Here is a 15,621-nt window from a genome sequence, read left to right as displayed (position 1 = left end):
GGAAAAACTAATTTACTCATTAATTCATATTTTCAATTTAAAAATATTTCTCGTAATGGAGTTCAAATTTTTTTTATTTGAAGCTCAGAATCATAATTCATTATTTTATCAAATTTAGAAGTTATTTTATCTTTCTCCCTGCAATTTAATATAAATCACAGCAATAATATTCTCTGTGAAAATTGAAGTGACAGGGATTGAAAAGAGAAATGAAATTTGAACGAAAATATGATTATACAAATTTTTTAAATCATTTTTGGTATTTTAATTATTTAAGTAAAATGTGGAAACTGAAAAAATTCAACTATGCGAAATAAAGCATTTGCACTTTATTCAGCAATTTAGGTAGAATAAGATTTAAAACATAAAACATAAAATAGATTTATATTTTACTTGAATATAACAGCACAATATTTATCTCAGTTGTTTGTATTCTATAGAAAGTTGTCTTCTTTTGGTCGCAATCTCATAAATTGCAATATCTTTGAAGAAACTAAAAATCATTCAATATACAATGACCCGGGGTCTCACATATTACTCTATATAAATGTTTTTTTGGTTCTTTATCACGATGAAAGAAAAATACATTAAAATATTTGCAAAAAATATCCCCTACAAGTTCTAATGTTTTTATAAATGATTTACTGAACATTTTAAATATTTATCCATAAAGAATTTAAAACGTTTAAAAATAAAACCTGTAAATGGTTTTGGTATACGCTTTGCTACAATTTGGAAAACAACCTTATGGGGAACCCCTTTGATTTAAGTTAATCTTAATATATATATTTCTTGTGTGCGTGTGTATGTGACTGAACTCCTCCTAGACGGCTGGACCGATTTCGATGAAATTTTTTGTGTGAGTTCAAGGGGATTGGAGAATGGTTTAGATTTACCATTCGGTCCAGTACAACTGTTTTTGAGGGCTCCGTACCAAAAAAATGAAATTTCATTAAATGGTGGGAGCGCATATAAATCATATCACATTATGTATACTATGTGTACTATGTATTTTTAATAGTATTCAGGTATTGTCAATAGGCATTTATTAGAGCCATATGCGAGCGCAGCGAGCTCTACTATCAAAGGTCAGGCCAAAGGTCGAAGGTCAGGCCACTCCAATAAATAGGAGTTAAATTGGGGTTTAGCGGGATGGGTTTAGCGGACAGGCTAAACGTAGTATAGGTATTCATGAATTGGAGTTACGTTTTTACGGGACAACGTCCGTCGGGGCCGCTAGTTATTTTATATATATTTTTGTTCTCACAAATAAAGATAGATAGATAAGGAGATATTTCCAGATATTAATGTTTGAAAACGTGTTTTACAAAATTAACTTACATTTGATAGACATTTATTGTGATGAACGCAGTAAACAATTACTTTATGATATTTAGACGTATCAATTGGAGAAAAATCAAGACATATGATTAGTGACCAACTAAACAGCTTCTTAATAATTTCAAAACGATTGCAAAGAAATTCTTGAAACCAACATACTTCCAGCATGAATAAATTTTTGTTAAATAAAGTTTCGAAATATTATCAAAAAGAGATCAATTTTTTTAATTCAAAATAGTTTCATCGTTTACAATCCGTTTAAAAATTACAAAATCGACATTTCACTGTTAAATACACTTCATTTTTCACATTTATTAATAAATAATTCTAATCAAATACACTTTAGACGTAAGTTATGTTTAAACGTAGTTATCCATTTAGACTTAAATCCAACAAAACATCTATATCTACTTTCTAATTGAATGAAATTTTCTACAAATGTTCACTATTTATTTTTATTTAATTGTTAATACTTTTATTCAAAGCAATAAAATTAATAAATGTCACTTGAAATTAATTCATAAATATTTTTGAAATCCTACAAATTAATGGTAACCATAGACAAGAAACTCTTGTAGATTTCCCCCATTTACCTCCCAACGATATTGCCATTTATAGCTCGTACTTCTCTTAGGAAAAAGTTCCATTAAAATATTTATCAATCCTTTCTGTGTGTTTACTTATTATATGGTATATGAATACTTTTTAATTTTTATTCTTGTCGGTTTTGTATATAACACCTTACTCTTATAATGGGATTGTTTTTAAGTATCTACTTTTTTTTAAATATTTAATATTTTATACTTTATTACAACAAAAGAAAAAAAGTTTCAGAAAATTTTTACTAAATAATAATATGTAATTTTATACTTTATATACTTAGCATTTTTATATGAAAGAAAAGTTATTGGTAATAATTCTTTTAAAAATGGATGCATTAACCTTTCGTGTATTTCCTTAACCTTAAAAAACTAACAGCAAGAAATTTTTTGTTTTTGATATCTGTAGATCGCTGTAAAGCAGGTTTGAAGTAAATACGTTAACTTGACTATGGTTCTTAGAACAAGTAAAAAATTGCTTTAGTCATCTCAATCCTACTTATTTCAAGAATATATGTATTTGACTTGTATATCTAAACTCTCGATACTTACAACAAGCAAATCAAATTCTTCCAAAAAAATTACAAAATTACGAATGAGGATGTGCAATACGACTTACCTGTTGTTTTCGGGTACGACTTACTTATTTACTTATACAATTTAAAGTAAAAAACTACTTTATAAAAAAATCCTTTCTAACTTACCTATATCAATATAAAACTTAATGTGTTTTATAAATAACTTACTATGAATAAATCACTGTAAGCGTTAGATACTTAAAAATTCCTGAAATATAAACACATCTATATATCACTTACCAATTTCGTGCCGAACGCAGGAACAAAAGTCGCACCGAAACAAATCAAAATAGTCTCAAGAATGCTCAAAGTCGATATTTCCGTGAAAAATCTACATCGAATTCGTTTGCCATTATATTTCCATCTTTTACTTATTGGATTTTTCAGTGAAAATTTCAGCGGCATGATAGCACAAATACCAACACCACCATCGTCGATAAGCTTTATCGGATTAATTAAATTAAATATCAAATAGTAGTTTGTTTGTTAATATATTTTTAACATTCTAGAAACAAAATAATAAAAATTAAAAATAAATTTTTCTTCGAATAATTATTTTCTTGTAACTTGTAGCAGTCAAAAACGTTACAGATTGTTTGAAAACGATATGGGCTCTTTTCAAAATGATATGGATTTAGAAATGCTCAAAATTGATGTATACATTGAAAACTCGGAACCAAATTTGTTCGCGATAAAAACGCTTTCTTTTAAAAGGAAGTGAAAAACAGTCAAACTCATTTTTTATCGATGTAGCAAGAAAGAAAATAATGTATTAAACTGCAATTTCCTGAAGGAAATTCAATGGTTGATATGAATAGTGTCCATATTGGAGTCTCAATAAATTTTCTAGGTAAATATTGTTATATTTATTAATGGTTTGTTCTAAAAGAAATAAAGCAAGTCAAATACCTTAAATTTTAGGTTTTTATTAATAATAATTTATATATAATACAATTTCATTGTTTATATAATAATAATAAATATTAATATTTTTTTTAAATACATAATTGTTTAATCTTTAAGTTAATTAAATTTTTTACACACTTATATAAAGAGATTTTACATAATATAAGTGATACACTTAGAAGTGGTCTCAACTAAGTATAAAAGGTGGAGTAGACTAGTATGAGATTTTGAAAAGGAATTTTCAAAATTTCGTAAATTTTTCAAAATAGTGATAGACTACGTCTTTCACGATTTTCCTGTCATTTATTCAGTAACCATGGAGTAATTAATATCTCAATATTATAGTAACGTTGTTCTTACGCTATGAGAGTGTTTTATTGAAATAATATTGAAAAAATCATTAAAAGAGATGCTTCAATACGTAATGCGGTAATGCGGTGAAATATTATGAATAACTTGCTTGCAAGAATCTATATGGTTAGACGGACTTATTTGTTTTGCAAGCTGAAGATTAAAAAAAATTAGAAATGTAACTGCATAAACTATTAAATTAACTGAATTTACTCAAAAAAAGAACAATTTAAATTTAACTTAGCAATACAAGTTAATTAATTTTTTTAATGCTGTTTTAAATAGTTTAAGCAGATTGAAAATTATTTCGCAAGACTAATGGGATATTTTTTGAAGAGTTTTCAAAATCACTTACTATTCTGCCCCACCCTGTACAATGATATATATTTTTGTATTATTATTATTATTTTTTTCAAATATATATAATTTGTTATATGATTTATTTTATTTTTTCGTACCCTGTTTTTTTTGGCACAATAAAATTTTGTGCAACTCGATATTCCAATTAAAATAAATGTTTTTATTTATTTATTTTTTATTGTTTTATTTTTCATTTAAATTTGTTTTAATTGCTACAATTTTTGTTTTTTTTTTTTCATAACAATTTGTATTTTTGCTTGTTTATAGGTAATGATATTTTGGTTATAGGTTGATTCATTTTTTTAAAATTGATCTCCTTAAATCGATATCTGTCAGTTATTGGTAATAAGTCGAGGACACGATGTAGTATATGAACATCATTTTATAATGGTGAGAAATTTGACAAGCTGTTTTGAAGGATATGCCAACTTTTTCTTTTGAGAGAATTTTCACGACCAGGGAATTTCAGGTTCCCTGAAGAAATTTTTAGTTGTGGATCAAGATTAAAATTGGTGAATATTAATTGCCAGGGATATACAGATAATAATATACATGAATAAAAATGAGAAGTTTTAAGATACCTTGTGAGTGTAGAGCAAAATGATTTTTGCATTTTTTGTTCGATTATCTTCTTAGTTGAATATCATCATCGTTAATGAATATTCACAAATTTTCAACTTGACGCGCAGTTAAATATTGTTCAGGGTCCTCGAAAGAGAAATCTTAAGGTATGCCAATTTTTGTAGATAAAAAAGTTGTTAGCCTCATCCTCAGAAATTTTTATCAGTTCTACTATAATAACTTTCAAATACTACATACATCTGGCCCTTAACCTATTAATTATTTTCTGGTCAAATTAAGTATGAATTTTTCCAATAGCAGCACGTGGATTTGTAATTATGTATAAGTTTTAACAATTGATAGAACTTAGATATAATATTTATTAGACGCCTTAAAAGTAGCTGCACCACTTTTAAAAGCAATATCTTTTGCCAACTAATTTATTTTAGGCAATGTGATTTTGTATTATCTGAGTTATTTTAACAATTAATTAGAAAATCATTTTAAATCTTTTTAATTCCAATATTAATTTTTCTGGTATAAATAAATACGTATTCAGACAGTAAAGCTGCTATCGTCAACATAGATAAGCTATTCATAAATATGCATCGGGCGTTTAATTTTCAGACTTATTACTTGTCGCAAATTTGGTCTGGTGATGTTCTGAAATGCTCAGCTCATATATTCCCCTTTTTTAGATGAATCAGTAGAATAAATACGATGTATCAGCTTCCATAAATTATCTTTGATAATTTAAAATTATCAGCAATATAGAATTAAGAACTATTAAAATACATTTTACTGAAAGAGTTATACAAAATTGAACCGAATTTCCAGAGATAAGTTTTCCTAGTCATTGAATTATTTAAAATTATTCGAAGAAAATGAGATAGAACATAACACGAGTTCTAATAAGTTCTATCATTTATTAAAACTTGTGCACAATAAAGACAGTTCTTCTGTTTTATTTTAGTAAGACTTCTTAATATGTGTGTTAAGTTTAATTTCCATGATGTTATACAATTGAAAACCACAATGCACAGCGATTGTAAAATGTTCATATCAGGTAAACATCGGAAATAATCAAAACATTTTAAACTAAGGTCACTAGTGTCACATTCTTCAACGTACGTTGATTTTTCAATTGAAGTTAAATGAATAGTTCTATCAAACACAAGATATAATTCATTTTATTTACCACAAGGTAAAAATGTTACATTGAAAAAAAAAACATAACGTGTGACCTTAGCCATACCGTTTCACATAAAACTTCATAGCATGTTTCGTATTTGTGAGTACGCTAACGCAAGAACTTCCGAAAATTTTCAGTTTGATTTATTATAATCCATGTCGTAGTGTTGTTATTCTTAAAATCGTTATATGTGCATGATTTTGTAAATGTTAATTATTGTTGCTAAGCCCAAAAATATAGTTTGAATTGATTTAAACATTGAAAGTCTTTTTTTTACAACAAATACAAAAATAAATTTTAAAAGTTTTTTAATTTGAACATAACTTACTATGATTACTCTAACTTTCAATTATATGTACTTTTTTTCAAGAAGCCAATTATTATAAAAATAAAGCTTTATATAATTTGATTTCGAGTAATTTGTTTCGACGGATTTAGTCGATTTTATATTATTTATTTTATTATTTGTTTCATTTTGATTAGTTGAAATCCCTTTCTTAAAAAAGGCTCCGATTATAGATATATTTAAAAAACAAACGTTTTCGATCAGTTACTTTCAGTGTCAAAATATTCGGGGAAAAAACACTTTAATATAGTATAAGATAAATTACAATTTTGCAAGACGGCAATTTACAAGGAAATTCATTCTTAAACTTAATCCTTGAGCTTAGCCAAAAATCTTAAGACTTTAGCTTATGTTTGACTTTGTTTGCTTGTATTTACCTAATGTAGGTGAAAATAAATAAATAATTTCTAAACGTTTCGTATCCCCGATGATAACCTCTGTTTTAATGTACCATATTACATGATTAAAACTTAATTTTGATTTAGCATTGTGCACCACATGGGGTCAAGTTTATGAACAGATCCATCAAAGGGTTAATAAGAGCAAATCTATCAAAAAATAAAAAATAATTTTAATAAAAGATCTTCTTTTTTGTTGTTGAAAAATAATTATTTATTTCTATTTTTTTTAAATTTATCTCAATTTCTACACAGTTGAGTAGATAAAAGTCCATATCTAGGTGGTTGATGTTATTATGTCTTTATAGACCAATATCAAACCAGAAAAATGGTACAGGACTCTGATCCTGATGCAACCCGCTTCACTTTGCGATTCTTTCAAATATCAATTCTAGCCCACTCTGATAGTTTTGATTCACGTCATTCGCCTGTCGGATCGTCCTTTACATAAATGGTAAATAATGACCAAGTAATATTAGGTAGGAAAATGGCTTTCTGTGAACATTTTTTTATCCTACCTTAAAACCTTAAAATGTTCTTTGGATCGTTTTGATCAAAAACTTTACGGCCACATAAATTTTTAACGAGTAGTTTCCGAGCTACAAAGTATATGACTAGGAAAATGGCTGTCTGTGAAACTTTTTCAAACCGTCCCAAAATATTCTTTGGATCGGTCTGATCAAAATCTCTTACAGTCACAAAAGTTTTTAACGAGTATTTTTCGAGCTACGGGCTATATAAATACAATGTATGTGTAGCTGTGTAAATTTGTGGTTGTGAGAGCTTTTGAAAAGAACGATTCGAAAATCATTTTGGGGGTGGATTGAAAAAGTTTCATGCAAAGCCATTTCCCTTGTCTTATACCAAGAGGCCGTGAGAGCTTTTGATCAGAATGTTCCTAAGAAAATTTTAGAGTGTGTTAGAAAAAGTTTCACAGAAAGTCATTTTCCTATATGATATTGAGGGGTCCTTTGAAACAAAATAATAAGTGGCGTTCAATTTTTATTTATTTTTTTGTATTTTAGGGCAAGAGGTGGAAACTTTTTAAATTTTTATATCAATGCAAAGGAACTAACCTATACTTCATTTATCAATCACTTTTATCTTTGTATGGTGATCAGATTTCGTAATTTAAATTTGAAGTCGTTATACCTCGAAATACACCAGAATCAAAACTAACGAAGTAGACTTGTATCAGAATCAGATTCTCGACGTATTTGTCTGGATAAATGCCGGTCTATTAATATTATTATTAAAATATAATATTTTATCTTGTATTCCATAGAATTTTTTTAATTTTTAGTTTTAATCCGCTTATAATAGTAATAATGCACAATAATATTGTGCAACAAACCATCCAAATATTCCAAGACTGCTATATACCAATAAATTTACTGCAGGCTGCGACTTATGTTGACTGTCTGCAACAAAATACAATACAAGAATATAATATACATAATCACAATCATATTATCATTACAGGTACACAGTTTGGAACAATAAAGATACAGTATGTTTCAGTTAAGAATGATAGACATGGTAGACAGATGCAGGGAATTATATTTGAGCAAAAAATTTTTGATACATTATCAACGTGCATTGACCTAAAAACAGTTTTCAACCAAACTGTATTAGCACAATGAAACTATATATCTCAAAGGAAAAAATCCATGCATCTTTGAAATGTTCCACAGTAGTTTATTAGGTTGAAAAAAGTCCACCTCTCAGAGGTTCCTTTATAACTTCCTTTTTAGGGAATAGTTGGGTGTTTAATTAGTCTTTTACAATTTACAAAAAAAACTTTGTATAAAATAAAAAAAAAATTCAGCTAATAGTTCTTGCTGATATAATTGTTCACATTTTTGTTTTTTTCTCGACTTTTTAGCTTCTAAATTGACCGAGATATGCCATACATATACATAATTACTATGGAAATGAGTGGTCAAATAAACCTGGCTCCATTCATTCCGAAAAGTGAAATAGTAAAATAATTAAGTAATTCAAAACAAACTCAAAAGAACAAAGTGAACTCAAAAATTTCAATTAAAATATTTCCAAAAATTTGTCCCATAAAATGAAAGCTCTCTAAGTATACTTGTCATCTCATCTGATGTCCTTGACCATCACTTTGATATTGATTTAAGAAGGAGTGCTATAAATTTAAAGTTTTTTTATCTGTGGATCTGTGTGTTTCTCAGTGGCATCGTAGCCCTATAACGGTCGAACCGACTCGATTGAGAACATTTTATAGCTCTAAGTTTCCAAAAATCGTTTTACAAGGAATAAATCACATTTGTCGGGGGTTTTTTAAATTTTGTAAATTTCACATATTTAATGCGGTAGTTATCCATAAATTGAATCTCCTAATCTTGCAACATCGTTATATTGCATACTCCATGTGTTAATTGATCATCTTGTATATTGTCAATTTAATATGCTATCCTCTGGTCTGGTATGCTTGCAAACAAATACCACAAGCAGGTTCATAATAATCGTATTTATTATGTATAACGTACATAGGTATTATATACACTTTTACAAAATTCTGGGGATACTCTTCGTCTAATTATACCATAAAGTTTCAAAAGTTACATTATATTTTTCTAATAATGATGTGGTATATATACCCAAACCAAAGTACGTTAAACCATCTTCGTCTAGGATATACTAACCGGTTTGTATTTAAACCAAACCTCCATTTCCCTCAATTATGTTTTTAGTAACATAAACCTCAAAAATATTAAATGCATGCACTGATTCGAGAAAAACGGAGAAGGGCAGAGATTTGCTATAAATATGATCCATGTCCTTCCAGAACACATTTTGTACTTTTACAGATATCTTAAATTCTCCTTTGAATTATCCATATATTATATCCATATATTACAAAATCGTTTTCCGATATTTTATACCTCCACAGGCTCTCAAAATGGAGTAAAAGGGTTGGAATTTTTATGGTAAGTTACTGTCGAGGATTTGCCCTTTTTTTACGGATCGGTCGTGCTTTTAATGGATTAGCACGGGTAAGTTGAGTTAGCATGGGCCTGTGGATTTTTTGAATCTTTTATTAATCCTTTAATGGCATTCATTCACTGATGCAAGGGTTGGTCATGTCCAGAATGGGTAGCAGTGGTCCATGGGTCGCGTTAGCACTAATCTGTGGGTTTTAACCCTTGCAGTAACTCTGTGACAAATATTAAAATTGGTATCATGATAAATTAAAACCAATTGTAATTCCTGAAAATTTGATGAATAAAAAAGGTTAATTAATTTTATCGAATATCAATAAATTCATAAAGTTTAAAACGATAAATAGCAATGCATTCTTCATATCAAAACATACCCAAATCCCTCCGTCTTAGGAGTTCCTAGTTTTTGGGTGGTCTGGTATATTGAACATTTATAAAAAAAAATGCAATTTTTATGTCTTATTATACTTTGAAAACATGCAAACAACAAGTAAATAAATACAGAAAAGGATTGGTAACAAAATATATTTATAATAATTCAACAATATATATTTATAATAATAAAGGATTATCAGAGTAAATTATCACAGAAAATGAATTTTATTCAATCTAAGGAAATTGCATTAAATTTATCAAATTCTGCGCAGTAGTTTTAACAAACAAAAGAAAATTTATAAAATAAAAATTTGCTGACTAATATAATTTATTCTTCCTGAATAATAAATAATAAGTTCCTGATAAGATTATCTCGGATATTAATCACTTATTTTGTAATACATGGAAGTACAATAAATCTAAATTTTTATAAATTATTCTAAAACTTATTAAATCGTATAATTTTTAATTTAAGTATCGTTTTTTTTATTTGTTTGTTTATTAGCAATTTCAATTTTTTTTTTTCAGTTTTTATCGGAAATGATCACTATTTATTCTTTTTTAGCACTCCAAATATTTTGTTGAAACTTTTTTTAAACAAAAACTTCTCGTGAATAATTCACTATAAAAACTTTTCAATATCGATATATATGAAAGTAAATAAAAACCACCAATAGAATTAAAAACAAGTGAAAACAAACAATTGACTGAGTTAATTGTTGAAATACCATGTATAGGCAGTGTTGATAACTCACATTTCACATTCATACATATCTGACATATTTAACTGATATTCTCATATAATGCGCAAGTGTTGATGCGCATTCGTTTGTTTTTTTGACGTCACGTAAATAACAAAAGATATTCACTTTGATATTAATAAATACATACTATAAAATTTGCACCTAATTAACGCCCTTGTGGGTAAACAGTGATGTTTACAAAAAAATGTTTCAAACAAAAGTTTTATATTTTTTTATAAGCAACATTTTTTACATTTAAACTTTTGTTCTATCTCTAACGGTTTACAAGATGGGTACTACGGACCCATGACCCAATTGACCCATGTTGCTCATTTACGAACTTGACCTCACTTTTTACGTCCTAAGCACGCTGTAAAAATTTCAGCTTGATATCTCTTTTCGTTTTTGAGTAATCGTGTCCACAGACGGACGGACGGACGGACGGACGGACGGACGGACGGACGGACGGACAACCGGAAATGGATTAATTAGGTGATTTTATGAACACCTATACCAATTTTTTTTTTGTAGCATCAATATTTTTAGGCGTTACAAACTTGGGACTAAACTTATAATACTATGTATATTTCATATATACATGGTATAATAAGCATGTAGGCATGTAGGGGAAAGTGGTCTAAAATGACCCTTCAGGGTAAAATGATCCCTCGTTGTTTAAAGTAAACCATTAAAGCCTTCTTATATATTTATCAATAGATGGCTTCCGCGCGATCAAATTAATCGTTCAACAAAGACTTATGTTGATGTATAAGCTAATTTGTGTTTCGTAGCAAAATATTAATTTTGCTGCTTATGATTTATGGTAAGACAAATTTCAACGTAAAATTTCTTTTTATACCATGCATATATGTAATATGCAAGGTATACTAAGTTTAGTCCCAAGTTTGTAACGCTTAAAAATATTAATGCTATGAACAAAATTTTGGTATAGGTGTTTATAAAATCACCTAATTAGTCCATTTTCGGTTGTCTTACGTCTGTCCGTCTGTCCGTCTGTCTGCGAACACGATAACTCAAAAACGAAAAAAGATATGAAGCTGGAATTTTTACAGCGTACTCAGGACGTAAAAAGTGAGATCAAGTTCGTAAATGAGCAAAATAGGTCAATTGGGTCTTGACCTATGGGTCTGCAAGGCCCAGCTTGTAAACCGTTAGAGATAGAACAAAAATGTTCCTTATCAAAAAATATTTTGTTTGAAACATTTTTTCGTAAACATCACTCTTTACCCGTGAGAGCACAAATTAGGCGTAAATTGTCTAGTTATATGTGTGTCAGTTATATGTGTGTGACATGTATGTACATATGTGTAATATGATAGAGTAATCAACACTGTCTATGCATGGTATTTCAACAATTAACTCAGTCAAATGTTTGTTTTCACTTGTTTTGTATTAGTTTTTGCTGGCTGGTTGTTTTACTATTGGCTTTTGTTGACTTTTAATAATATTATATAACACATTTTCATAGGTGTATAATAAATTTTATGATCAGTTTTTATGACGATATTCAAATATGTTGTTACGGATAAAATGATCTCCTTTGTATAGGCTAAAATGATTCCTATTTTGTGTGTAAAATTATTATAGATAAAATGACCCCCCATCATGTAACGGGTCTTGAATGTGTTAATTGAGATGAATTTACCAGTGATTTTTGTTTTCATACTAATCGTTGATTCAATGTAAAAGAACAGTTAATATTTTATGTTAACTGTTTGATAAAAAATGCAATGGGATCATTTTACCCACTATTCTTACAAGGTCGGTCAATACGATCCCTTTTGAGAAATATTGAATAGTTTGAACAGATCAAAAGAAATTGACTTGCCAATATTGTAACATTTGAATAAAGAGTTCAAAAATATTTCGACGTTGTACATGTGTCGAATAGTTTGGCTATAAATTCCATTTTTTCTTAAGGGGGTCATTTTAGACCACCTTCCCCTACAGTATTAAAGCATAAAAGTTTACGACCTTGTATGTAGTAGATAAGGCGTTCATGAAGATTAATATGTTCAAATGTATTTCATTTATCATTTTAAGTATACTAATTATTTACTCTTCTCGAATTATTTTTTCATATTCCAACCGAAATATTATGCAGAAATTCCTGATAGCAATATGCCACATCATATTCGACATTCATATATCATCAGTTCAATGTTGAGTAGACCGTTAGTCAACCATGTATTCCATCTGTTCCGATAATTGTCATTCACAAGTTAGATTTACAAAATTTAAAAAAACCCTCAACAAATTTTACGGGCATACAACTTTAAACTCGCACTTGAAACATATCTAAGAACACTCTCACACACACACACACATAGCGGTCAAACTTATAACACTCTGTTTTTAGGTCAGGGGTTAAAAACTAATGATAAGTATTGACATTGTCTTAAACAATAGGTTGTTAAGCAACAAAGTCAGTTCCTATTAAAAACACTGGATAGAGTATCTCTTGGCTGGAAAAACGCATAATAAATAGAAATTTCTTTTGTTACACAAAAAAATATCCAATTAGGTTTTTAAGGCAGAATAAATGAATGTTGATTGTTTTTTATGATAATGCCTTAAACAGAATTTTTATTTTGGGACACCTAGTCTGTAATAATGTTAGATGAAAAAAAAGAAGAAGAAAATGCGATGATAAAGTTATAAATAATATTATAACTTATTATCTCAGCACATTTCATCTCTTAACTGATTTCCATCCTTCCGTTGTACATTTACAAAGTGTATATATATATATATATATATATATATATATATAAACGAAAATATATTATTTAATATTTATATATTTATTATATATTTAATAATATGCCTTGTTTTTATCTTTCCTTCTTATTCCTACTTACAAACGTTGTTTGTTGGATAACGTAACAATTTTATAGCCCATCTTTTCAACTAAAATTCCGTAACAAAAATTTAGATACAATCATAAATACAACAGTTATTGCAAGTAATCTACCCTGAGAGAAAATATAAATAAACGTGCGAATTTCATGAAGATGATTATTTTTCTATTAAAAAAAAAAATGGATTTTTAAGTATGTATTTTTGTATCAAAATTGTTTCCACAAAGTTAGTCAAGATATTTGTTATAGAAATTCACACACAATAAAATACCTTGTTAAATAATCATATTCAAAAATGGTAGAACTAGACAAGGTATACCCTTATGAAGGTAGGAGTATGATGGGGACATTCTGGCACTCTCTCACACGGTACCCAGTCCCCGCCAAATTGCTTATTTGTTGATAGTGAAGGCGCTGAGTAGGTTTTGTATGCATTTACAGATCCTACCAAACAGAAGCAAAGTGGTTAAAATTGTGAACAAAAATGATATTGCATAAGGTTGGCGCGAAGCGCTTTTATGGTAAAACAACGGAAAGGTGATAAAACACATATATGGTATCACAATGGGCTCTATAGTCTAAGTGTGTCCTTCGTGGACAGCCAATATAACCTAACCTAACCTAATGCCAAACACACAAATTTTTTTCGACTGCTTCTTAGTTTCTACATCAAGACCTTCTATGAATGATATAAATATCAAAATTGCAAAATAAACTCTGCGCGATTTCAGTGGCTGTCTAACGTTAACTTCGTTAATATTCTCCAATAATTAGTATAACATCATAAGACAAAATACTATTCCATTTAATTTTTGTCATCTAAAATTTCGATGCTTTGTGATGAAGACTTGGAACAGAAATTTATTTTCAATTTTTATATCACAACGACTCGCAAAGTAAAAACGAAAAATATACAATGAATAGCAAAATCGTAGAAATAATTATAAATCAATGATCTTTTTATTCAATGAAAATAATAGCTTGAGTGAGCTGATAAATGGGTTCATTTTATTGCCATCGTGTAGCTAAAATATTTTCTAATTTTTAACAGTTGAAAACGTCTTTATATTTAAGCAAATGGCAAATATTTAGAAAATGTAAAAAAGAACAATTGATTTTCTTGAAAAATCTATTCTTATTTACTTATACGTACTTGACGTGCATAAAACCCATGAAAATTGGCATGTTTTCATGAAAGTTTAAAATTATTTTAAGTGAATTAAACACGTGCAGGCGACGATTTATCAAATAAAAAATTATATGGTTTTAACAGAACTGTGTTCATGAGAAATTTTCTTAAATGTAATAAACACATCCTGTTGGTATAGAGTAGTTAAGTGAACAGAATTTATGAGAGAATAATAAATATTACTACCGAACCTATTTTATGTATATTCCATTCTTGTTTTTTACTTACTTCCATTTCATAAAGTAATAATTGTTTTTCGCATAAAATTTTATATATACTTTTTTTTTGCTGGGTAATATTTTTATTCAAACTTAAATTATGACACAGTTCTTTATATTCTTGTTTACTTGACCATATTTTAAGACAGAATATTAAATAATATTTCTGGGGTTAAATTTTATCTGTAACATTATGAATAATTTTTATTAATCAAAATGAAATCGAGTAATATGAATAATATATTGTCAGTTTTACCCTAAAAACTGGAATTATTGAAATAATAAAATTATAGCTTTATATAAAAAAAAACAATACGATATATCATCGACTTGAGTATATTTTCATTTGATCAGGTCTATCTGTTTTCGAGCCTATGTTGTAAGCAAAAAGAAAGATTATTCGGTTTTAGTAAAAGCTTGAACTTTCACAATCGACTATATAAAATCGCTAGTATCAGCGCGCAGCATTAAATGTAACTAGAGTATTCAATCAATACGGTGGAATGGTAATAAACTAATTCGTGTAACCGGCACATCTTACACACTTCTTACATCATGTTGAAGCCCTCATAAACGGTAAGGTGGGGCGCTGATAACGAATTACGCAGAATTA

At 28.3% G+C, this 15,621-nt stretch overlaps 1 protein-coding gene across 1 annotated transcript in view; it reads right to left on the bottom strand.

Annotated features, from left to right (window-relative positions):
- Window positions 1-7,946: 7,946 nt before the first annotated feature.
- Window positions 7,947-15,621, bottom strand: part of LOC123292679 (nose resistant to fluoxetine protein 6-like) — a 160,505-nt gene continuing 152,830 nt past the window's right edge. The window contains exon 12 of the mRNA XM_044873392.1: window positions 7,947-8,053. Coding sequence (XP_044729327.1) covers window positions 7,947-8,053 — 107 coding nt within the window. The remainder of the gene's footprint in view (window positions 8,054-15,621) is intronic.

Source organism: Chrysoperla carnea, chromosome 2 (genome assembly GCF_905475395.1).
Source record: "Chrysoperla carnea chromosome 2, inChrCarn1.1, whole genome shotgun sequence".
Classification (NCBI taxonomy): domain Eukaryota; kingdom Metazoa; phylum Arthropoda; class Insecta; order Neuroptera; family Chrysopidae; genus Chrysoperla; species Chrysoperla carnea.
The sequence above is the reverse complement of the archived record's forward strand: the minus strand, read 5'-3'. Positions and strand labels throughout refer to the sequence as shown.